The sequence below is a fragment of the Rutilus rutilus genome, assembly GCF_951802725.1.
Source record: "Rutilus rutilus genome assembly, chromosome: 5".
NCBI classification, from domain to species: domain Eukaryota; kingdom Metazoa; phylum Chordata; class Actinopteri; order Cypriniformes; family Leuciscidae; genus Rutilus; species Rutilus rutilus.
The window spans coordinates 11,893,902-11,918,233 of NC_140213.1; the positions used below are offsets into that span (position 1 = coordinate 11,893,902).

Consider the following 24,332-nt stretch of genomic DNA (forward strand, 5'->3'; position numbering starts at 1 on the left):
TGACGCAATTGGCTATACTTTCCCCTTTAAATGAGTCTCGGTGCGTCCTTCGAAGGACGCGACCTTCAAAGGATGCAGCCCCTGAATTGGGACACAGCTTATATATACCTGGTTTATTCAATCATTCTCTGAAAAGTCTTGTCTAATGTTACACTACAATTCTGAACATTCTGTCTTTGGTTTCCCATATTTATGGTTTTAGTCTCGTGCGTGGTTTCTTGGATTTTCCCTGTTTGCACTGTGTTTTAAGCCCTTTGATTGATTGGATTGTTTGCCCTGTGGTTCTGATCCTTGCCTGTATTTTGGATTATGATTCTGGATTACCCTCAAATAGAACTGCATTTTGATCCTCTACCCGTGTGTCAGAGCAGAACGTAACACAAACACACTAACTATTCTCTTACCCAGAAACCTGTAGCAAAACTCTAAATCCACAATGAAGGTGTATGAGGCAGAAAAACAAGAAATGTTTACTGTTAAGGTCAAAATAAATGAGAAGCGTTGCAAGAAAAAGAATATACCGCCACCAGATACATTTCCTCTCTGGATGGTAATAGATTAATACGAGGATGCCTGAGCTAGCTGAACATTTTTTTTTAGCAAGGCTGTCTGAGGAAAAACACAGACTTTCATTCTGCTGGATTACATAAATAAGTTGTTGATGTGTCAGTGATTGTGCTCAGCTTTTTCTCTAATGATTTACATAACCAAAAGGAATGCTTGTATTTGTTACCTTTTTATCAAAATGCGAAAATTAGTTTTTTTCTCTTGAATGGCTTTGATTCTCTGATGGCTTGGGCCGAATATCTTTTAACCACTACGTTCTAACTGCTAGTCTGCTACAAGAAAGTAAAAAAAAAAGAAAAAAAAAAAGGTCCAAACAAATGGTATAATAAAATCAGGCCCTGCCAACTATTTTTTTCTTATTCGGTATTCCGTTTCACTCAGAAATGTCACAATATTGAAGTAATGTCGGTCACAACTTCAGTTTCACAAAAACTTCAATGTTGCTTAAAATGAATGCCATCATGCTCTGTTGCTCTAAAAGCATTTGACCGGTTTGTTTGGCCAGAAAGTTTTGTTTGACAATACATTTCATTGGCTCAGCTGTGACAGCTTGCTCACCAGCAGTCACCCAAATAGTGGAGGTCAGGGCAGTGGAGGTCAAAGTTCACCCAAACGCTTTTCACAGTTAAAGATATTACAGGATTCTTCTGAGGAGTCATAGAGACGGAAGCACATACGTACACAAACATGCGTTTATTTCCCACGGCTGATTTTAAGGTTTTAGACAACCCTTTGGTTCTTTTCACAATGTGAGTGAATATTTTCAGAGAATACAAGGCATGAACAACTTTATATTTGATCAGCCAATTCCTACGGGCCTAGTTGCACTGGGATGAAATTGTTGCACTGGGATGAAAAAAGCGGGAAAAAAACCCACCTACCAATAACATAAAAAAAAAAAAAAAAACCTATTGGAACTGACAGCTGTTGATAGAGTTGGTCTCTAAACAGTCATAATGATTACAAAAAAGGAGCAACAACTGATAGATAAAGCAATTGTTGACAATGTTCACCTTATATTTACTGTACACTCACCTAAAGGATTATTAGGAACACCTGTTCAATTTCTCATTAATGCAATTTTCTAATCAACCAATCACATGGCAGTTGCTTCAATGCATTTAGGGGTGTGGTCCTGGTCAAGACAATCTCCTGAACTCCAAACTGAATGTCAGAATGGGAAAGAAAGGTGATTTAAGCAATTTTGAGCGTGGCATGGTTGTTGGTGCCAGACGGGCCGGTCTGAGTATTTCACAATCTGCTCAGTTACTGGGATTCCCTTTCAAGGGAACTCGAGCTGCGTCGAGACGCGGTGGGAACGCCCTGCGTGATTGCGTCGTGAAGCACGTGTATAATCAGTCCAATGGAAAGACGAGACGTCATAGGCGGGTGACGTCATCGACCAGGAAGCTATAAAGCACCCCTGAAAACAGACCGCGACAGCTTCTGTGCCTTCAGCAAGCGATCTGTGTATTCTGTCCTTGTCATATTTATTGTTGTCACGGGTGGGGACACACACTCCAGAGTAAAAGCTTTGTGTTGCTTGTTTGGGAGTGGAGCATGCCAACAGTCAGTTCTCGAGGGGGCTGACTGTGAGCATTGCGAGAAGCTGTCCGTGAGGACGCTCCGCTCCCGCCGGCCGTTCTTCGAGGAGGACGGTTCGGTGCGCGCGCCCCGAGGCGCGGGTCCCGCTGCTGCCGAGGCACGGCGTCGACGCGCATCTTGGGGATCGCAAATGGTTCTTACAAACACCTGTTAGATCCAGTGTTTTATCTCGGGGAGAAGCACGCTCTGCGGTTTCTCCTCCCCGGGATGAGGCATTCATCCTGCGATTTCCAGTTCCGAGGAATTGGTATCGTTAGTGTGTTTTAAAAAAAAAAATTAAAAAAAGAAAAGAAAATAAGGCAGATGTTTTTGAGTTTTCATAATAAATAAATAAATAAGTGAGCTCATAACTCTGTTGAATAAAGAGGAGCTTATAAAGGAGGTTTTATTCTGTGCTGTTGCTAAGTTAAATATTTCTGGCCAGCCAAACATATATGAGAGTGAAAATATAAGGAAAACTCTATATCTCAGCCTCCTCGTCGGGGAGTGCCGTTTTTTCCCTATCTCCACACTGAGGTGTCGAGATCGTGGAATAAACCGGTTTCTATTTGTGTTTATCCCTAAACTTCTACTATAGTAATGTTATGGGTATAAAGTATCATGGTATGACAGTGCCTCGGGTTAAAGAGACGCTTGCGAGCTATCTCTCTCCCGGGTCGTCATCATAACCCCGATGTTACCCACCAGCCATCATAAATATTAGATAAATATTATTAGGTAGCACTGGTAGGTAAAGTATATAAGGACATGGATGAATGCGAGGATGTAACAGCACTGACGCTATTCGAGAATTGCGTCGTGCAACAGATAAACTATACCGGGGAGGGACGGTTTTGAGAAATCGTTTCTTCTCGGCGTCCTCTGGGTGGCGACTCTCTGAGGAGGGTTGCAGCGCTGTCAGTTCGGTTGTTTCCTGCTGGTGGCCACGGAGTGATATATATTTATATGTATATATATATATATATATATATGTATAGTTTTTTCTGATGTAAAGAGAAATTAAAATATGTCTGTTCTTCTGGACGCTCCGCTTTCAAAAAAAACGAAGAAATAACTCTTCAGCGGCGTTCCAGAGGTTTTTTCCTCACCGATCTAATGTTCCTGAGACTGCTGGGCGGGAGCAGTCTCAGCCTACTAAGCTCCTCGCAGCATAGAGTGCGGCAAAACAGAGATTCGCCATTCGGGTTCATCCACAATCGAAGGTGACTTGGGTGGCGGTCGCAGTCTAGCCAGTTAGAGATATGCAAGATCTGAGGACTGTTTTATCTCTAAATTATCTTGGAAGAAGTAGCCCTGACGCCGAGGCTGCAGGCTTCTGAGGGTGGTCCTCTCCGGGGTAGGGACGGTTTTGAGAAATCATTTCTCCTCGGCGCCCTCTGGGGTGCGACTCTCTGAGGAGGGTCGCAATGTTGCCAGTTCGGTTTTCCTGCCGGTTCGCCGTTTCAGGATACCGAGGTGTCAGCGTCCCCAAACGATCCTCCGAGGAGGGTCGTAGAGCAGTCAGTTCGGTTTCCCTGTCGGTTCGCCGTTTCAGGGCACTGAGGTGCCTGCTTTTTCCAACGATCCTCCGAGGAGGGTCGTAGGAACAAAACTAGTTAGAGGTAGGCAAGATCTGAGGACTGTCTTTATCTCTAATAAAACTTAGACAAGAAGTCGTGACGCTGAGGCTATCAGGCTTCTGAAGGTTCCTCCGGGGCAGGGACGGTTTTGAGAAATCGTTTCTCCTCGGCACCCTCTGGGGTGCGACTCTCTGAGGAGGGTCGCAGCGCTGCCAGTTCGGTTGTTCCCTGCCGGTTCTCCGTTCAGGGCACCGAGGTGTCAGCGTCCCCATACGATCCTCCGAGGAGGGGCGTAGAGCGGTCAGTTCGGTTGTTCCCTGCCGGTTCGCCGCTTCAGGGCACCAAAGTGACTGTTCAACCAAATCCAGAGGCCAGTCTCGAGAGACTGGTTCCCCTATTAGAATTTCTGGCAGCGTGGAAACTACTGCCACATATTTCTCAGTGGGTCCTGCACACTATAGAAAAGGGCTTCAGAATTCAGTTTGGTTCTCGTCCGCCCAGATTTCTAGAGGTCCTCCCCACAGTGGTGGACCCCGAGCAGGCTCTGGTTATGGAGCAGGAAGTACTGACACTTCTGCAAAAGGAGCTATAGAAGGGGTTCCTCCTCCCATCAGACAGTCAGGGTTTTACAGCCATTACTTCATTGTTCCGAAAGAGGATGAGGGGTTGCGTCCTATTCTAGACCTGCGTCAATTAAACAACAGGCTTCAGAATCTCAAGTTCAAAGTATGCTTACGCTATATATGATTGTGTCACAGTCTCAGTCCGAGGACTTGTTTGTCACAATAGACTTGAAGGACGTGTACTTCCATGTATCTATCCATCCTCATCACAGGAGGTTCCTGAGGTTTGCTTTCGGGGGCGAAGCATACCAGTATCAGGTTCTTCCCTTCGGCCTAGGTTTATCACCCCGCACCTTTACAAAATGCGTGGATGCAGCTCTGGCTCCTCTGAGACTCCAGGGCATTCACGTATTGAATTATCTCGACAATTGGTTGATTTTAGCTCAGTCCGAGCAGATGGCAGTTCGGCATCGAGATGTCGTTCTGTCTCACTTAAAGAGGTTGGGGTTGTGGCTCAACGCCAAGAAGAGTGTGCTCCTCCCAGCTCAGAGGACCACTTTTCCGGGTGTTTTATCTCACAGCCATAAAGGGGGTAAAACTAGGCCAGTCACTCACTGTGAAACAGTTTCAGAGACTGTTGGGGCTCATGGCAGCTGCGTCCAACGTATCTCTTTTGGCCTTCTGTACATGAGACCTCTGCAGTGGTGGCTCAGGACCAAGGGGTTTTCTCCGAGGGGAAATCCGTTTTGCATGATCAAGGTCACGCGGCGGTGCCTTGGTCATGTGGAAGAAACCTTGGTTCCTCACCCAGGGCCCAGTGCTGGGGGCTTCTTATCGACGCGTATGCTTTCGACGGATGCTTCCCTCACGGGATGGGGGGCGGTCATGAGTGGCCGCTCGGCGAAAGGTCTTTGGGACCATCAACGTTCTTGGCACATAAATCGGCTAGAAATGATGGCAGTATTTCGAGCTCTCAAATACTTCCTGCCAGACCTGAGAGGTCACCATGTGCTTGTCCTTGGACAACGCACTGATGGTCTCGTATATCAGAGCAGATATCCTGTTGAGGCAGGGGCTGAGGCCCGGGGAATGGAGACTTCACCATGAGGTGGTGGAGCTCCTTTGGGAGAACTTCGGTCAAGACTCAAGTCTACCTTTCGCATCGTTTTATACAACGCATTGCTCTATGTGGTTCTCCCTGACGCGTCCAGCTCTGCTTGAACTGGATGCAACGTATTAGGTGTGGTTGAGGCTTCACCTGTACGCATTTCCCGATATCTTTGCTCCCGGGAGTTACACTCATCTGGAGTTATGGATACTGTGGGCTCGGTCTCTGAGGGGGCCCAGCTCATAGATTCAGGTCTCTCGACTGAGGTCATGGAGACCATACTCCAGTCTAGAGCTCCCTCCACGAGAAGACTGAATATGCATTGAAATGGAAACTGTTCTCTGCCTGGTGCGGAGAACGCCTTCTGAATCTTGCTATCTGCCCTATGGTACAGTACTTGATTTCTGCAATGAACGTTTCTTTGCTGGGTTATCTCTGAGGAGAGGTCCTTATTTCATCTTCTCCGTGGTACATGAGGCTGAGGCCTGCACGTACTTGGATTTGCACCTGGTATGGTGGTAGTCTTTCCTCACCCCTTGCCGGGTTGTATTCCTAGGTCCCTATTAAATTTGTGGGTCTTTTGTGCTGCAGGCCTTCTGTCCTCCACCTTAATACCCAAGATCAGGAAAAACTTAATCTGTTATGCCCTGTCCGGGCTTTGGATGCTTATGTCCACAGAGCTCCCTGTGGCGTATGTATAAGAGCAATTATTTGTCTGCTTCGGGTTACCTAGTTGGGTTGCCCTGCATCTAAACAGATAATGAGCAAGTGAGTAGTTGAGGCTATCTCACTTGCTTATGAAGCGGCCGGACAGCCTTCACCTTTGGCTGTCCCGGCCCATTCTACCAGGAGTATGGCGGCCTCTAAGGCTTTATTATCAGGAGTTTCACTCTATGACATCTGTAATGCGGCAGGCTGGTCCTCACCGCATACATTTGTTAGATTTATAACTTGGACCTAGGCTCCACTCCAGGGTCTAGGGTGCTTGTTTCCTAGTGTGCGCATGGTCTTCATACAGAACAGGCATTTGTCATATGGCGTCGTGGGTATAGGGTTCCCACCGCGTCTCGACGCAGCTCGAGTTCCCTTGAAAGGGAACGTCTCAGGTTACGTATGTAACCCTGGTTCCCTGAGAGGGAACGAGACGCTGCGTCGCCTTGCCATACTCCCTGCATGCCTGTAATCGAATTGCTTCGGCTTTTCAGAAGCTGTCGCGGTCTGTTTTCAGGGGTGCTTTATAGCTTCCTGGTCGATGACGTCACCCGCCTATGACGTCTCGTCTTTCCATTGGACTGATTATACACGTGCTTCATGACGCAATCACGCAGGGCGTTCCCACCGCGTCTCGACGCAGCGTCTCGTTCCCTCTCAGGGAACCAGGGTTACATACGTAACCTGAGACGTTTTCACGCACAACCATTTCTAGGGTTTACAAAGAATGGTGTGAAAAGGGAAAAACATCCAGTATGCGGCAGTCCTGTGGGCGAAAATGCCTCGTTGATGCTAGAGGTCAGAGGAGAATGGGCCGACTGATTCAAGCTGATAGAAGAGCAACTTTGACTGAAATAACCACTCGTTACAACCGAGGTATGCAGCAAAGCATTTGTGAAGCCACAACACGCACAACCTTGAGGCGGATGGGCTACAACAGCGGTGGACTGTGGTGGAACGGGAGCTTCGTGCCCTGGATGTGCATCCCACAAATCTCCATCAACTGCAAGATGCTATCCTATCAATATGGGCCAACATTTCTAAAGAATGCTTTCAGCACCTTGTTGAATCAATGCCACGTAGAATTAAGGCAGTTCTGAAGGCGAAAGGGGGTCAAACACAGTATTAGTATGGTGTTCCTAATAATCCTTTAGGTGAGTGTATATTGTACCCAACTAGCACATATTTTATTTTAAGTTGTATTTCAGTCAGTGAAAGGTATCCGTGTTCATTCATTTTTCGATTTAACATTGAAAGTAGAAAATGAGAAAACGGCTCATTTATTTGTTTTTCCAAAAAAAAAAAAAAAAAAAAAAAAACATTTTTAATCTTTTAATCGTTTATTCGTCGGGCTCCCTTGGATCGTCCGCTCCACCTGCTCCACCTGGGTCAGACATCGGCACACCTTCACTGCGGACTTGCGGGCTGTCTGCTGCTCTCCGATAATGGAAGTTACTCTATTATGTGTGTCTTTAGTTTCGTTTTCATGGACTTTTAGTTTGAATTTCATTAGTTTCCTGTTTACTTTGTTATAGTTTCCCACTTTAACAGACTTTTAGTTTGAATTTCATTAGTTTCCCTTTTACTTTGCTATAGTTTCCCACCACTATCTGATTGATTTAACGAGCACAGCTGTCTGAATTCAGTTCATTATTATTGTGTATTTAAAGTCCCCATGTGGGTTGCATGGTGGCTCAGTGGGTAGAACTGTTGCCTCACAGCAAGAAGGTCCCCGGTTCGAGCCAAGACTGAGCCTGGAGGCCTTTCTATGTGGAGCTTGCATGTTCTTTTCGTGTCAGCGTTGGTTTCCTCCGGGTGCTCTGGTTTCCCCCCAAAGACATGCAGGTTAGGTGGATTGGATATGCCAAATTGTTTGTATGAGTGTGTGAGTGTGAATGTGAATGTGTCCCAGTGCTGGGTTGTGACAGGAAGGGCATCTGAAGTAAAACCTGTGCCAAATCATGTGGGTGTTTCAATAAACTTGTTTCACTCGCATTTGAATCCGACTCTACTTCTAGACTAAACTTGACAGAACGATCTGACCACAAATGGATTCAGCGAGAGAGGAGAGTCTGCAGGAATTTATATCCCACAGCAATTCACGCATTGATTATCAAGAAGAACAGATGGCGGCCACGGGTCATGCGGTACAGGTCTTGGTGGCGCAGGTGTCCGAGCTCACCAATCAACTTCGTCAACTAACTGTTCCCACTGCGCCAGCCCCACCGCCAGTTCTACCAGAAAGACTCGGGAGATAGAATGATGTAACAAACAATTGCAGAGCATTTTTAACTAAATGTTCTCTGTTCTTTTCTCTCCAGCCACAGACATTTTCCACCAAAGAGTCTAAGGTGGCGTTCGTCATAACGCAGTTATCAGGGCGTGCGGCTCAATGGGGAACGGCGGTGTGGTCTAATCCAGGGGTTCCCAAACTTTTTCATTCTAGGACCCACCTAGACAAGTATAATCAATCTCAAGACCCACTTGCACTGGTGCTACCAACTTTCTCAGTTGGTCGCATCAGAATGATTTGGTCGCACCTTTTTTTTTTTTTTTTGCTACATGCCATGGGATTGATCAATGCATGCTGATGAGTTTGCATGCTAGTTTTGCACTGATGTAAAAAGACTGACAGTGACAAGACCTCATGTTAGCAAAATATTTTAAACTTTTAACTCTTAAAAAAAAACTTTAAAAAAACATGTTCTTTAATGTTTGATTACAATTTTACAGATGGGAAATTAAAATATTTTATCAATAATAATAATGCCACTGACGATTCTGATTATCGATGCGATTCTTTAACGATTCTCTTATCGATTCTTGATAGCACTGTGTGGAAAAATGTAGTCATATGCTTTTCAAAAAAACAAAAAAAAACAAGGGGTTTAATTTATTTTAAAGCTTAAGCTTGAGTAAGCAAACTGTACTTTTTATGTAATTTATGTAATAAATAGAACCTTATTGTAAAGTGTTACTGATTACACCGATTCAGACGTCTTCTGAGTTCACTGTTGGAAAGATCAGTTGTTTTAACCATTCATTCAAATTAATTTCAAAGGAGTCGATTAGTTCGCGAATTGGACGTGTCGTGCGCGTTGTGTGATTATCCCAGCAGTTAGGACACGGACATCCAAGATTTGTGTCAACACAGAAAACCTTTCATCACTGGATAGTTTTTTTGTTTAATTAAAGTGTTGTTTTATGTCAGCTGAATGTCTGGGACGCTTTTCAGAGAAGATCAAAGGCAACAACTTATTTAGCAGAATTCACACCCAGCAGTAATTAAGGGGAAAAAAATCTCCGAATGCTCCACATGAAACTTTGGTCTTCCGACCTTTTACCACCGTGTCGATTTATTTTGATTAATATGTGCGAGGGAGAGAGAGCAAGACAGCGCTTAGTTTGGAGACCGTGAAGTCTTGTTTACACTTTCGCCTGGCTCCGAAGAGAGAGAGAGAGAGCGCGCGCGCGACCGAGTCTCTCTCTCTGCTCGTACTCTGTCACAAGCGCAGCCGTTCATCTACATTACTCACCGATCAAATAAGACTTTGGCGGGACAAAAATTCACTTTGGCGGGCGCTAAAACTCACTTAAGAGTCGTTTGTTCATTAATCGGACTGGTTTTGTTTCACTCATCGTAATGTAAATTTAGCTGCAGCTAAGTGCCTTTGTGCGACCCACCTTTTCTCACTGTGTGACCCACAAGTGGGTCGCGACCCACAGTTTGAAAACCACTGGTCTAATCAACACCCTTGCTGCTCCTCATTCCATGCACTCTCTGAGGAAATGAGGCAGGTCTTCGATCACGCGATGGCGGGTTGCAAGGTGGCCCGCGTGCTTGCCGACCTCCGTCAGAACAACAGACCCGTCTCTGATTATTCCATCGAATTCCGGACATTGGCGGCAGAGTGCAAATGGAACAAGGAGGCGCAGTGGGACATGTTCCTGCATGGGCATTTCCCGGGAGGAGAGAGAACGGCGGAGAGCGAGAGGACTTTATTTATACTGTGGAGGAGCTGGACATTTCCTGGTGGATTGTCCAGTAAAAGATCAAGCCCGGCAGTTGCACTGAGGTTACTGTTGGGCGGATTAACCATGGAAAAAGCCTCATCGATTACTCTCCTCCTGGTAAGACTGCAATGGGCAACCGGAGGTTCATCACTGCCAGGCTCTGCTGGATTCAGAAGCTGAAGGTAATTTCATGGACTTCACCCTGGCACAACACCTTCGGATTCCCATAACTCCACTCACTCACCCGATATCCGTCAGTGCACTTAACGGACAAGAACTCCCTGCCATCACATACACCACCGGTCTGATCACCCTCATCCCGTCTGGAAATCACACTGAAGAACTATAATTTATAGCTCCATCGGCATCCATAGTTCTGGGCCACCCCTGGTTGCTTCGGCACAATCCCTGAATTGACTAGGGCCACAGTTCCATCTCGGCCTGGAGTGATCAATGTTATGCTTCCAGTCTTGTGTCTGCTTGTTCATCGGTGTTTTGTTGTTTGTTGCAGGATAAGCCGGTGAATCTGTCAAACATGCCTGAAGAGTATTTCGACCTGAAGGAAGTGTTCAGTAAGTCCCGGGCTGCTTCTCTTCCTCCGCATCGTCCCTATGACTGTGCTATAGATCTACTGCCTTGTACGTCTCCACCTAAGGGCAAGTTATACTCACTTTCTGCTCCAGAAAGGGAGGCCATGGAGAAATACATTTCTGATTCTCTAACAGCTGGGTTCATCCGTCCTTCCTCTTCTTCAGCAGGGGAAGGGTTATTTTTTGTGGGGAAGAAGGATGGTTCTAGATTTTGTTATGGCCCTCCCATCCTCCGAGGGCAATACGGTCGTTTTGACTGAAGTGGACTGGTTCTCGAAGGCGGCTCATTTCATCCCCTTGCCCAAATTACCGTCTGCCAAGGAGACAGCGGTTGCTGTCGTGGACCACACCTTTCGATTACATGGCCTCCCGATGGATGTGGTCTCTGACAGGGGTCCCCAATTTGTTTCCAAATTCTGGAGACAATTTTGTTGCTTATTGGGGGCGAGTGTCAGTCTATCTTCAGGGATTTCATCCCTAGAGCAATGCCAGGAGGCGCTCCTAGGAGGAGGGGTATTGTCATGGTTCATGGATTCAGTGACTATTCTCTGTCCTGTGTGGGTGGGTGTGTCTGTGTGATTGCTTGTGGGTGTGTCTGCTGATTGTCTGATCACTTCAGCGCCAGCTGCGGCTCATCTAGCTCAGCTATTTAATGCCTGTGATTTCCATCCTTTGGAGTGTCTGTTCCTGGATCCCTGCTCGTCCCCGAGGAATTCCATGGTGGATAGATGCCCATTGCGTCCCTGCGCCGCTCTGTACCGCGGACCAACCTTTCTTCGGACTTGAACTCTGTTTCTAACTACATTGGATATTATTTCAATAAACTTGTTTCACTCGCATTTGAATCCGACTCTACTTTTAGACTAAACCTGACAAGCGGACCCTGCAAATGAGCGGGAATAACGCTAAGAGAGAGAGAGATTTAAAGTCCCTGTGTGGTGAAAATCAAGCTTTTAATGTTGATTATATGTCTATGTGGTGTTTTTAATATTTAATATATACCATGTGCAAATTCATAAGTCAACACCATTGCTGAGTATTTTCTCTTTAAAACTGCAGTGAACCAAAGAGTCTCAAAAACGCGGTTTGAAATAGATGATGTTTCTGACGTCACAAACTACTTTGTAACCAATCACGTCGATGTGTGATTGTCAACGAGTGGATCTCTGAGCTGGTGTGAGAGAGTGGAGGCAGGGCTAATTTTCATATTCATAGAACCGCATATACTAAATGAGGCAAAGGTGTAGAGTTACATTCAAGCTATTTTAAGGCATTAAGAAAAAAAAAATCAATTCAAGGAAAAAACGTTTAAATATGTAATTTTGGTGATCAAAGATGAGTTTTAAGGGATACAATTATTGACTACAAGGGGAATTTAAGTACCTCAGTTTGTTTCCTTCTTTGTCCGGTATTGTTTGTGTCTAGGTGCTGTTTAGTTTGCCATTACCTTTGCATCTACCTGTGTTTGCTTTACTATATTAAAGACTTTTGCTTCTTAATCCTTCTTCGTCTTTATTGGAACTAAACCGTGACAATTTCATTACGTCAGGGTTTTCCAAACTAGGGTTTTGGGAAGGAACTGCAGGTTAGTAAATTGAAGAAAAGCTAATAAGTAAAAAAAAAAAATTACTAACAGATTTAGTATATAAAAAGTATTTAATTTGTTTATGCTGCATGGCCTGTGTGCAATTCCACAAAACTGGATTTTTTTAAACATAAATAAGAAATCTTAGAAAATAAATAATTTGTACACATTTGTAATGAGTATGGGTTTGTGCACTCTACAGATAATCGACGAGGAAGACACACAGTTTATGACAAACTGCCCTCCAGCAGTGACAGAAAGTTCCCCTCGCAGGAGGACCAGGATACAGGTGTTCTGGACAGCGCCACCGTCAGGCAGTGGCTGTGTACTGCTAAAGTAAGTGACAACTATCCTCACCTCATAACCATGGGTTACATTAGGGGGAATCCTGGGATTCTATGATTATCATGGTAATAGGACAAATTACTACTCTCAAAACAATTTCCAAATTGTTGGTCACTTGGTACTCTAAATGTAATAATATATGTATAATACACAGATAGAGCTGGAATAGGTTATCTCAGTCTGACATCATTATGAATTTTGCACTTGTCAGTAAGGAAGATTATACAGACACTAAATATGTATTGATCTGTAAGAAAACATACGCCAAATAGGGCAAAATGTGTTAACATTTTAAGAAGAACGCTATCCAAACATATTAGCTTTACATCACTTGAAACTGCTACAGCAGCGGGGAAGATGCACTGGCATTCATTTGTGTTTTTTATGCTTAATTTTTGCCTAAAACTTTAAAACCTAGCAAGCATTTAATACAATGGGCTTAAACAGCTTGCCCTTTTGACAGCAGATTTAGTTCACAATCAGCTAACACTTGTGACCTAAATATGGTTTGCATTAGTAACTTACATTCAGCGTCATCGATCACATGCACTGAAAGGATCTCCTATTCTTGACTCATTTTGAGTCAGACTTCTGAAGTCAAGTCAAGTCAAGTCACCTTTATTTATATAGTGCTTTTTACAATACAGATTGTATCAAAGCAGCTTCACAGTGATAACATGAAAATAACACAACAAAGGTTGTTTCTAGAAGAAAATTGCATCATCGTCCACCTTAAGTAAGGCAGATCAGTAATATTGTTGAATATGAAATGTCCCCAACTAAGCAAGCCAAAAGCCAAGGCAACAGTGGCAAAAACTCCATCAGGTGACAGAATGCAGAAAAAAAACCTTGGGAGAACCCAGGCTCAGTCGGGGGCCAGTTCTCCTCTGGCCAATGAGTGAACAGTGTATGATTATGATCCAGGCAGCATTACAGGTCAGAAGTCAGATTGGATCAGAACATTCAGAATATTTATCCAGTTCCATCTGGTTGGAAGTCGGAGTCATTACGCTGGTATGTAGACGAGTTTGTTGAGGATCAGTGCCGATGGCTGTCGTGTCGATGAGGCCTTAACAGGGCTGATGAGGCTGGCACTTCAGGGATGCGTCATGGATGGGTCCATGCGCAGGTCCACCATCTGATCTGGATATGGCCGGGGTCCGGCTGACTTCAGTAAACAGGGAGGGACTGTTTTTAGTCTAGATTTGAACTGACAGAATGTGTCTACTTCCTGGACAATGTTAGGAAGATTGTTCCAAAGTTTTGGTGCTAAATAGGAAAAGGATCTACCGCCAGCAGTCGATTTTGATATTCTAGGTATTATCAACTGGCCGGAATAGGACTATAATGCGCTAAGAGCTCGCTCAAGTACTGGGGAGCTAAACCATTTAGTGCTTTGTAAGTGATCAGCAATATTTTAAAATTGATACGATGTTTAATCAAAACGCCAGGGAACACCTCAAAATCTGCAAAAGCCAGGAGAGAGGGCTGGCAAAAAGTAGCAGACAATTTAAATCTGTTAGAAGTGGCCATGTTAGATGTTTTTATCACTTATTAGCCTGTATATTTGTATTTTAATAATTGCATAATTACTTTGTTCATTGTAATGTCAGAGTCACCACACTAGAACATGGGAACAAATAAAAGTGAAGTACAAAAATATTCTACATAATGGTAATTTTTTGTTATATTATAGTCTCTTTTATAAAAGGCACTGCTAAATAAATGGTTGTCTATTTATAAAAGCAACCAAGAAAAAGGCTGAGAAAAAAAAGAAAGAAAAGATCTTAGTAGCCTACACTGTAAAATATTTTTTTCTGCATTAAATTAAGGCTGTATAGTCATTTCAACTGTTAAATCTTGAGTAATGATGAATTGCTTTGACTTGTGAAAATGAAACCTGCTAAACTTATGTTAATGTAAAAATATTTTGCCATGAGTTATTGATCACATTTTTCCCGAGTGTAGTTCATTGTAATGACATTGTGTTGTCCTCTTTTGTGCACTTTTACATAATACACCAACACTTGTATCTGTTTCCAAGAAAGTGGTGGCTGAAATATGTGCAGTAAGTGGACATTTTCTAACTTTCCAAAGGAAAGAAAGTATAAGACTTTGTAATGTCCATTTGTTTCCATTGCACTGGACAGTGAATAAACCCTCTCAGATAACTGTCATATGGAGGAACTAGCCTACCTGCAAGTGCATAAATAACTTTACTTAATTTATACTTGTGTGCTTTATGGCTGCAATATAAGTTGCAGGATTCCACATCTACAGAAAGGCCTACAGAAGAGTCTGCACAGACAGAGGAGACATAGGCCTACAGGTGGGCAGTGTATAGACAACTTTTCCTTTTTATTTGTTGCATGAGGCATGTGTCTGATATCTCTTGTTGCAGGCACTTGACCACTGGCTTTTCTTTACAAAGAACAATTGAAATAAAACTCAAGGAACTAAGCATGAAACACTGAAATCTTTCCTTTAGTTAGCCAAAGTTAATTTAATTGTGTGCCCTTGTCCTGGCTAGAGCTGCATTGTAACTGGTTTGGGTCAGGGAATGGGGTCATAAAACACCTGTCTGCAGGCAGGAACATGTCATAATCACCTATGAAAAAATGCAGTTCTGTTAGGATCAGCATAAGTGTATGTAATACAGTGAGCTTGATATTTAATTGTGGAACTTTCCTTACCACTTTCAAATAATGTGCATACATGTGAATCTCTGAAAATTCTTAAGTCATGCACAGATCCTGGCCATTTTGCTTTCACATTTGTGATATGAAAGATTTTAGTCAACTGCGTTTTTTAAATTTGATATAATATTACTAATCTGGAATATTAAGATTCACTATAGTAACTGGGCTGCACATTTACATTGTGAACCCCCTTTCTGTTCACATAATCCCCTTCATTGAGGCCTTGATGGCAGTCTATGGTCTAGCCTATAGTCTATGGTACCAATCATGTTAGTGAAGCCTGAGTGACATCTACTGAAATCGGCATGGTCATGATTGCATGATCTTCATAAAAAATTATGATAGCCTAAAAAAAATAAAATACAATGCTTTACAACATTGGGTCTTAAGTGGCTTGGAAATGCCACAAAAAAAACTAAAACTGTTTTTTAAACCTAAAGCGCCAGGTAAACTCCGAATGACACGACAGACAGCACTTTCCATCAAGTTCTCCGCATCTCCAATAGTGTAAAGGAAAGAGCCACTCGCAAATAATCTTAGGGCAATGCAAACAGTTTGTGCTGTAGTTAAAGCCCGACTCCGACAAGTCGAAAATAAATGTGCGTTTCTAACAAATTAATAATGTAAACGACAATCTCACGAGTCACGAGAAAAAATATATATCTCAGAAAGTGCACTATCGCGCTGCGCTGGACTTCCCGTATCAGCTCCGCTTATGAAGCTGCAGTCTAATCCTGTTAACATGAAATAAGCCTGCTCACGAGCAGGTTTAAATTTGCGCACCTGTTGCTATGACAGCAAGTCCAGGATGAGCGTCGAAGAACCAAACAATCCAAGATCATGCCAAATCGCCAACAATCAAATCCAGCTAACTGAGTTAGCGACGTACGAAGAACGGCCCCTGGCTTCATCAACATTAAATACCTGAATAAAACCAAACAATAAAAATATTACAACAGGGAAATGTGAAAAGGTTAATATCTTAATGTGTCCCATTAAGTATTTATCATTTATTTAAATCCCAACTCTTAAAGGGATAGTTCACCTACAAATTAAAATTATTAAATTCAAACAAACAGAGCTGGGCAACAAACTCAAGCTCCTCTAACATTTCTCTTCAAAAATCGTCGTTTTAGACGTCAAATTCGTGACTGGTGTTTTCTTTTGCTCTATCCTCTGCGCTTCCGCATTCGTCATTACATTGTGCGTCACGGTCAATGTTACTCTTTCGCCGTAAATCAGTGCGTATGACCGTCTGCTGGAAGCTAGTGATTTTAGTTGATAAAGTTTTAAATATGAATATTTTTCTTACACAAATGTATTGCTTCACTTCAGAAGGCCTTTATTAACCCCCAGAGCCGTATGGAGCACTTTTATGATGGATAGATGCACTTTGATGGACTTCAAAACATAAACGGCCATTCACTGCCATTATAAAGCTTGGAAGAGCCAGGACATTTTTTAATATAACTCAGATTGTATACGTCTGAAAGAAGAAAGTCATGTACACCTAGGATGGCTTGAGGGTGAGTAATTCATGAGCTAATAAAAAATTTTGGGTGAACAATCCCTTTAAGTGTGCAAGGTATTGAATTAAAGCTACAGTAAAAATAAGTTTGTTAAAGGGTTACTTCACCCAAAGATTTAAATTCTGTCATTAATTACTCACCCTCATGTCATTCCATATCTTTGAGACTTTTGTTCATCTTCAGAACACAGATGAAGATATTTTTAATGAACTCTGAGAGCTGTCTGTCCCTCAATAGGCAGCCTGGGCATCTAGCACTTTAAAGCCCCAGAAAGGTAAGAAAGACAACGTAATCCATGCATGTCTAATGGTATAATCTCAATTTTATGACGCAGTGCAAGTACTTTGTTTGTGCCAATAAACAATATTCCACTTCATTTACAAAATGACTTACCTGCAATACGTGTTCAGGAGGACATCACAAAGTATGTTTGTTTTGCTAATGCATGAACAGTTGTTGTTCTGTGAACATTTGGTAATATTTTGTAAATAAATAAATTTAATTTGGGGTGAACTAACCCTTTAACAGTTTAATAAAAAAAAAGTAAAAAAAAAAGTCATTACCAATACCATAATGCTGCTTGACAGTGCACATTTTACTTCCCTAAGTGGAGAAGTGACTATTTAGATTACAGTCCACAGTTAAAGTGTTTACTGTTTATCAACAAAACCCCACAACACTTTAGACAACAGCTAGATAGATTGTAAGCAAAACCATGATCAACTCAGAATAATAATAAAACATTAATGCTGCAGTAAACTCACCCCTGTATTAATTTGCTGCATAAGCTCATCCAATTTCTCTCCAATGCTTCTTGAAGACTTGAAGATTGTGACAAAGCGTGGTGTGTAGCGATCCACAGCACCATAAAAGTTACTCTGCAGTTTGCAGATCTGTGGTGACTATATACTCCGCAAACACCTACAACACAGGCAAAAAACAAAACAAAATAAAAAACAGGGACTGAGGCATGGGACAGTGTGGACTTTTGTCAATGCATGGTCAGGCCTACAGGCCAATTCTAGAGCCCTAAACAGAATGCGGTTTCTCATGGTGGAAAAGGGGATATGAATAAGTACTTGTCTCTCTGTAAAAAGAACTGGCCACCGCTCCATCAATGTTTTCACTGGAGTTTCTGCATCCACAATCTCACGTCTTCGCATTGAGAAGGTCTGGTTCATCTTTGATGCAATGAGAGTTCCACTATCACTAGGGTTAAAATCACTTAACATCACTAAGTTTCTCATCGTATTAAAAGATGGCTAATTATATCAGCAGTGATATAAAGCAGTTGAATTTGAAAAAAAACAAAAAAACAGTGCTTGCATTACATTCTGAATTTACTGAATTTAGAAATATTAGTGTAATGCTGTTGTGTAATCACAAATACTGTCACAAATCATCACAAACTTTGTCTCTGCAATGAATAAGCTGCAGGTTACCTATAACTGTAAATGTGTGCCATTTCACCAGATTTGTAACCTTAATCATTTATAAACCAATGCCAACAGAGGAGAATGCATCAGGGAAAATGGTAAAATAGAAAACCATAATTCATATTACATTTGGGACAATTTGGGAAATATATTTCACTTTTCAGGCAATCCAGGAACCGTTATAGTATCTGATAGTTTTATGCGCAAAAAACAGGCCAAACCATATTCTTCAGGCACTGAAAATCACTATTATTTGGTACACATTAAGAAGATTAGCAAAAATTAGTGACAGACAGTAAAAAAAAACTTTCACACAAAAGTTGCATGCTTGATTTCTTACCTTATTATTATTCTTCCAAAAATGTAACGAAGCTCCAGATAAAAACAGTCTGTCAACCAGGGTGGGAATTATGTAATTTTAGGGGCAAGGCCATTTGGCCTCCACCTTTTTTTTTTTTTTAGGGGCACCAAGGCCATATGACAGGGCACAAAGGCCATCGTACAATTCGATGGTTTTCCCATTCAGATTGATACCATAACATCCTAATTTGGAATAAGACATGGATTATGACTTTTTTAATAAAAAAAAAAAAAAACATTTTTAATGAGAGAGAGAGAGAGAGCGCCATTACATCCAGAAGGTATACACCCTCACACAACAATAGAAACAACATAAATGCTAATAAAAGCATTTCAGAAACAACACAAATGCCAATAAAAGCATTCAGAAACAACACAAATGCCAATAAAAGCATTCAGAAACAACACAAATGCCAATAAATTAATAATTTCCTGCATTGTCGAACGCTCTTCTTCATGTGTTTCAAATATGGACTATAATGTTCAGTAGAGCGCCCTCAGGCTGCTGGTATGAATGGAAAACACAGCACATCAGTATTACAGCGCTCATAATGATTACATCGACGCATTTGGCTATACATTCAATAAAATATTATTCCTGTCAATAGAAATCTGATGTAAACTGAGAATATATCAATATTTCTCCAAATCTGCACACTTTTGAGCTAAAAGCCGTGAGGGACGTTGTTTTGTGAATCGCTGTCATGACGACAGCACAGGAGTTTTTTTTATGAATGGGAGCGTCTGACGCTCATAATTCATATTAAAGGTATCGACTCATTTTTGCATTTCATAACTCCTGACACAAATTAAGACATAACTGTCAATATAAATTTCTCAGAATACAATAGTGTTCAAATACTGAAACGTGAGTCTTATATCTTTTTAATGATGTAAGTTATAGTTTGTCAAGGTAATAACATTAAATCTTATAGTAACTTTGAACTATAAAAAAAAAAAAAAAAAAAAACGCTTCAGTGCGCCGACGCCGTTAACTTACCTCTGGAACCTTGCATAGGGCCCTTTTCTGAAAAGGGCACTTATCTACTAGCAAATAGATTTTGATATTTTTAGGTCAAACCGTTATTGTCTGTCAGTCATATAATGCAGGTCTATGGTCACGGTCTCAAAGAGCAGCCATCCACAGAGTCCAAATTAAAACAATTCCCCATCGTAAGTACACATTGATGGCCTAAGACACGAAACGAGCGGTTTGTGTGAGAAAACGAACAGTATTTATATCGTTTTTACCTCTTGTAACACAGCGACGTCCAAGTGATCTGAGGGCGCCCGCGCTTCCTGCTGTGTGACGTGTGCGCAGCATGGTGCGCAGACTGGTGCATAGATAGACATATAGATTTCGCCTTGGCTACGGCAGTTCATGAACGAATGCCGTAGCCAAGGCGAAATCTAGTGTACATATCTATGCACCAGTTTCGACAACAGAGTGTCGTTCTTCTGTTGGTGCTGACGTTACATGCTTCTTGCACTGCTGTTTTGATGCGTGAGATCATCGATGTGATTATGACACAGCACCTGCGCGAATCCACAAACTAATTGAAGTTCAGAGACTACTTGGGTGGAACTTGGACAGGGCCAGGGCACACAGGCCACTGTGGCCGTACGATGATTTTTTTTTCACGGGGCATGAAGGCCAAAGTGTAGGGCAACGGCGGCCATGGCCGCGTGGCCGCGGTATAATTCCCACCCTGCTGTCAACGTCTTCCCAGTTCTGCTTCCCATCTGCAAAATGGACTACTTGCACAACTACTTCCGCGTTCTAGTTAGTACATATCGTTTCCGGTTAGAGCGTTCAGCGCACCTACATACATGAGAATGCAGATTATCATTATGTTTTATGGCTGCCAATTGATTAAAACAATGAATAATGATCTCTGTATTTATTATCTTTAGCCTACTGAAATGTTCCTATAAATATATTTCTTTCCAACTGTGCATTCTGAATAATAAATAGGCTAAATATTATGGAAGGCATTTTCTGCCAAATTTAAATAAATATTTTAAATTATTAAAATGAAAATGAAAACCAGATTAACGATTTCATTACAGAAAACTGTATGCAAAATATGTGACAAAATTGAGAATTAAATTAAATTATTTCATTTTCACGGTGACAGTGCATCATCCCTGTCAAATTGAAAAATAAAATGCAATTGGTGATTTCACATTTCATTTTCATAACATAACATACATAACATAGAACTTGCATGCAGGTTGTCTTTGAAAATAAAAAATTTGACAAATTACATTTGAATTTGAATTGGGTCACTATTATTGCGTGAGCGTTAATAAAGAGCTTTGTAAAAACTGTATTTGTAGATTCTTTATCACGTTTGGCTTTTCATTTAAATATTGGCAGTCTTGCCTCGAGACTGTAGTGAAAATGAAATGTGAAATCACCAATTGCATTTTATTTTTCAATTTGACAGGGATGATGCACTGTCACCGTGAAAATGAAATAATTTAATTTCATTCTCAATTTTGTCACATATTTTGCGTACAGTTTTCTGTAATGAAATCGTTAATCTGGTTTTAATTCATTTAATTTATTTATTTAAATGTGGCAGAAAATGCCTTCCATAAAATATACTGTATGTATCCACTAAGCTGCAGCAGTCCTTTGAAAATGATATATGCATATATGCTCACCTCCTCATTAAAGGTAGGGTAGGTAATCCTGTTCAGAAACACTTTTTTTTATACTGGGTGAAATGGTCCTTCCATCCTGATAGTAGTCAATACATTATGTGTTTAGAAAAAGGAATGAAAAAAATCAGACCTCTGTAGCAGCTGCAGGACAGTAAAAACTCTGACCAATCACTGCCATTCAGTGCGAATGTAAAGAACCAATCAGATGCCTTCATGTCTCGTGCCCGAGCCCCACTGCGCACGCTGCCCTGCGTGCACTCATCACATGTCACCGTTCCCGGAAATATTCAGCTCAAAGCACCTGCATGCAGTCAGCGAAGGCAAACAAGGCAAAAACTACTTCCTTGGAGCCTGTCCGCACTCTTGAACGACCTCCTCTGCTTCGCCCTCAACCCCGGACCTGTCCTCGAACCTCGAACAGACGATTAGTCTTCATTAGAGTCAACAATGTTTTCATCATGGAAACTCTTACATGCAAAACACCGTATATGTTATGAATCTTACACGAAATTCACCTTCATCACAGTGTAACTGATGGTAATGGAAAAATGTGTATCAATGCAACCTGTTTTTAGTTTTGCCTTATAAATATAGCTCGTTACCGAATGAAACTTTACCATTATCGATATGCTAGCTTGATAGTGAGTACTAAAAGAAATCTTATTTGTTTATATTCATAGTGATAAAGTTAGGTATTTTATTACATGTGATTCTGACATGATGTCACTGTATGTACTGCGCTCCTTCCTCTCCACTCGTCTCAGGTAATAAATGCGTCTTGTTCCAGCCTGAGCGTTTGGCGTCGCGTGTTCATGTGTTTTGGGGGCGTGGCTTTGGAAGGAGCTCAGAAGGGAGGGGGTGGGAGTGAATGGAAATAATGAGCTGTGTTTATTGCAGATTAAAAGGTCTACAGTCACTCGATTTTTATATTTTCTTTTTCAGAGTACTTACATTTTAATTATGTATTGGTATATAAAGACAGTTTAAACAAATTTGGAATGTTTTTTTTTTTAGAAAAAGGATTACCTACCCTACCTTTAACAGTTTTTTTTTTGTTTTTTTTATACCTGTTGGGTTTACATTTTTAAATGAAATTGACTATTAAAAGGATTGCTTGTGTGCGCTGGTGTTTATTCCAGTCTTTTAAAATAGTTGAATGAATGAATGCTCACGAGGTGCCTGTAACGATGTTAAATAGGCTAGGCTATTTAATCAATAACGTACACAGCGTAGAGGAGAATGACAGTCAACTTCTTTGAATATTATAGCATTTTGGGCATAAACATGTAAATGGTGAAAAGATTCCCAATGCCTTCCCAATGTGTTGCCACCTTGCCGTGGTGGGGAGGCTTGTGTGCCTCCGTGACCCTGAGGGCTATACCGGTGGGGGCAAGGCCCCTGGCAGGTTCAACCAAGCCGGGCAGGACTCATGGTAGAGGACAGACGAAGAGCAACACCTGGTCCTCCAGGTTGGGGTTTGGGCGTGGGGCCAACAACCCCACCCCGGAAAAAGAATACTGTTACATATTCGCGAACAAGAAATTCAAAAGTAACTAAGGCCCTGGGAGAGGATGGACCCACATCTGGAGAAAGTATGACGCCTAGTAGGGAAAGCCCTTTGGAAGCTACTAGGCGGACAACCATCATCTCCACCAGGACCACCACTAACATCGGAACATGGAATGTCAGGACCATGTTTGAAACCGGCAAAACAGCTCAAGTGGCAGCCGAGATGAGACGCTACAACATTGATCTTCTGGGAATCAGTGAGTCTAGGTGGAGAGGTGCTGGTCAGAAGAAGCTAGCCACAGGGGAGCTGCTGCTGTTCTCAGGCCACGAGGAAGCAAACGCACCCCACAGCCAGGGAGTGGCCCTGATGTTGACAAAGATGCCGCAGAGAGCTCTCATTGGATGGGAGGCACATGGCCCACGGATCCTCACTGCCTGCTTCCGCACAACGAACAGGAGGATCAACATGGATATCATCCAATGCTATGCCCCAACCAATGACAGCGACCATCATCCAGACATGGCCAAGACGAAACATCATCGTCACCATGGGTGACTTCAATGCCAAGATCGGCAGTAACAACCAGGGGTATGAGGAAATAATGGGAAAACAAGGCTTGGGGGAGATGAATGAGAATGGGGAGAGATTTGCCAACCTATGTGCCACTACCAACCTAGTCATAGGCGGGAGCTTCTTCCAACACAAACGAATACATAAGGCTACCTGGGTGTCACCAGACCTGATGACGGAAAACCAGATCGACCATGTATGCATCGGGAAAAAGTTCAGAAGATCTCTTGAAGATGTACAGGTCAGAAGGGGAGCAGATGTTGCATCCGACCACCATCTCCTGGGAGCCCGCATAAATCTCAAGCTGAGGCGGAACTGGACAGGGCAATCCAGTCAACGCCAGAGGTACAACATCAGTGCTCTGAAAGAAACAGCCAGGCTAGAAGTGTTTCGAAGCACACTCTCTAAAAAGGCCCAGATCCTACAGCAGTGGATCAACAGAAATACCAAGAAGAAGCAGGGGCAAAAAGAATGGATCTCAATGGGGACCTTAGAAAAGATCCAGGAGAGGAAAAGGAAGAAGGCAGAAATAAACAGCAGCTGCACACGTGCTAGAAAAGCCAAGGCCCAAGAGCAGTATACAGAAGCAAACAGAATAGTAAAGTGGAGTATAAGGGCAGACAAGAGAAATTACATGGAGGCACTGGCAGCAGAGGCAGAAGATGTGGCTCAAAATGGTAACATGAGAGAGCTGTATACAAACATCAAAAAGCTCTCAGGTAAATTCAGCCAACCAGAGAGGCCAGTTAGAGACAGAGAAGGAAAAGCTATTCCAGGAATAGAACAGCAAAAGCATAGATGGGCAGAGCATTTCGAGGATCTCTTGAACAGACCTTCTCCATTAAACCCAGTAAATATCCAGCCAGCCAGCTGTGACCTTCCTATCGTTTGTGGCGTTCCATCGAAGGAAG

General features: G+C 42.4%; 1 protein-coding gene across 1 annotated transcript in view; it reads left to right on the forward strand.

The window, feature by feature from the left end:
• spon1a (spondin 1a) overlaps window positions 1–24,332 on the forward strand; it is a 278,835-nt gene that overhangs the window by 33,820 nt on the left and 220,683 nt on the right. The window contains exon 3 of the mRNA XM_084409250.1: window positions 12,505–12,638. Coding sequence (XP_084265376.1) covers window positions 12,505–12,638 — 134 coding nt within the window. The remainder of the gene's footprint in view (window positions 1–12,504; window positions 12,639–24,332) is intronic.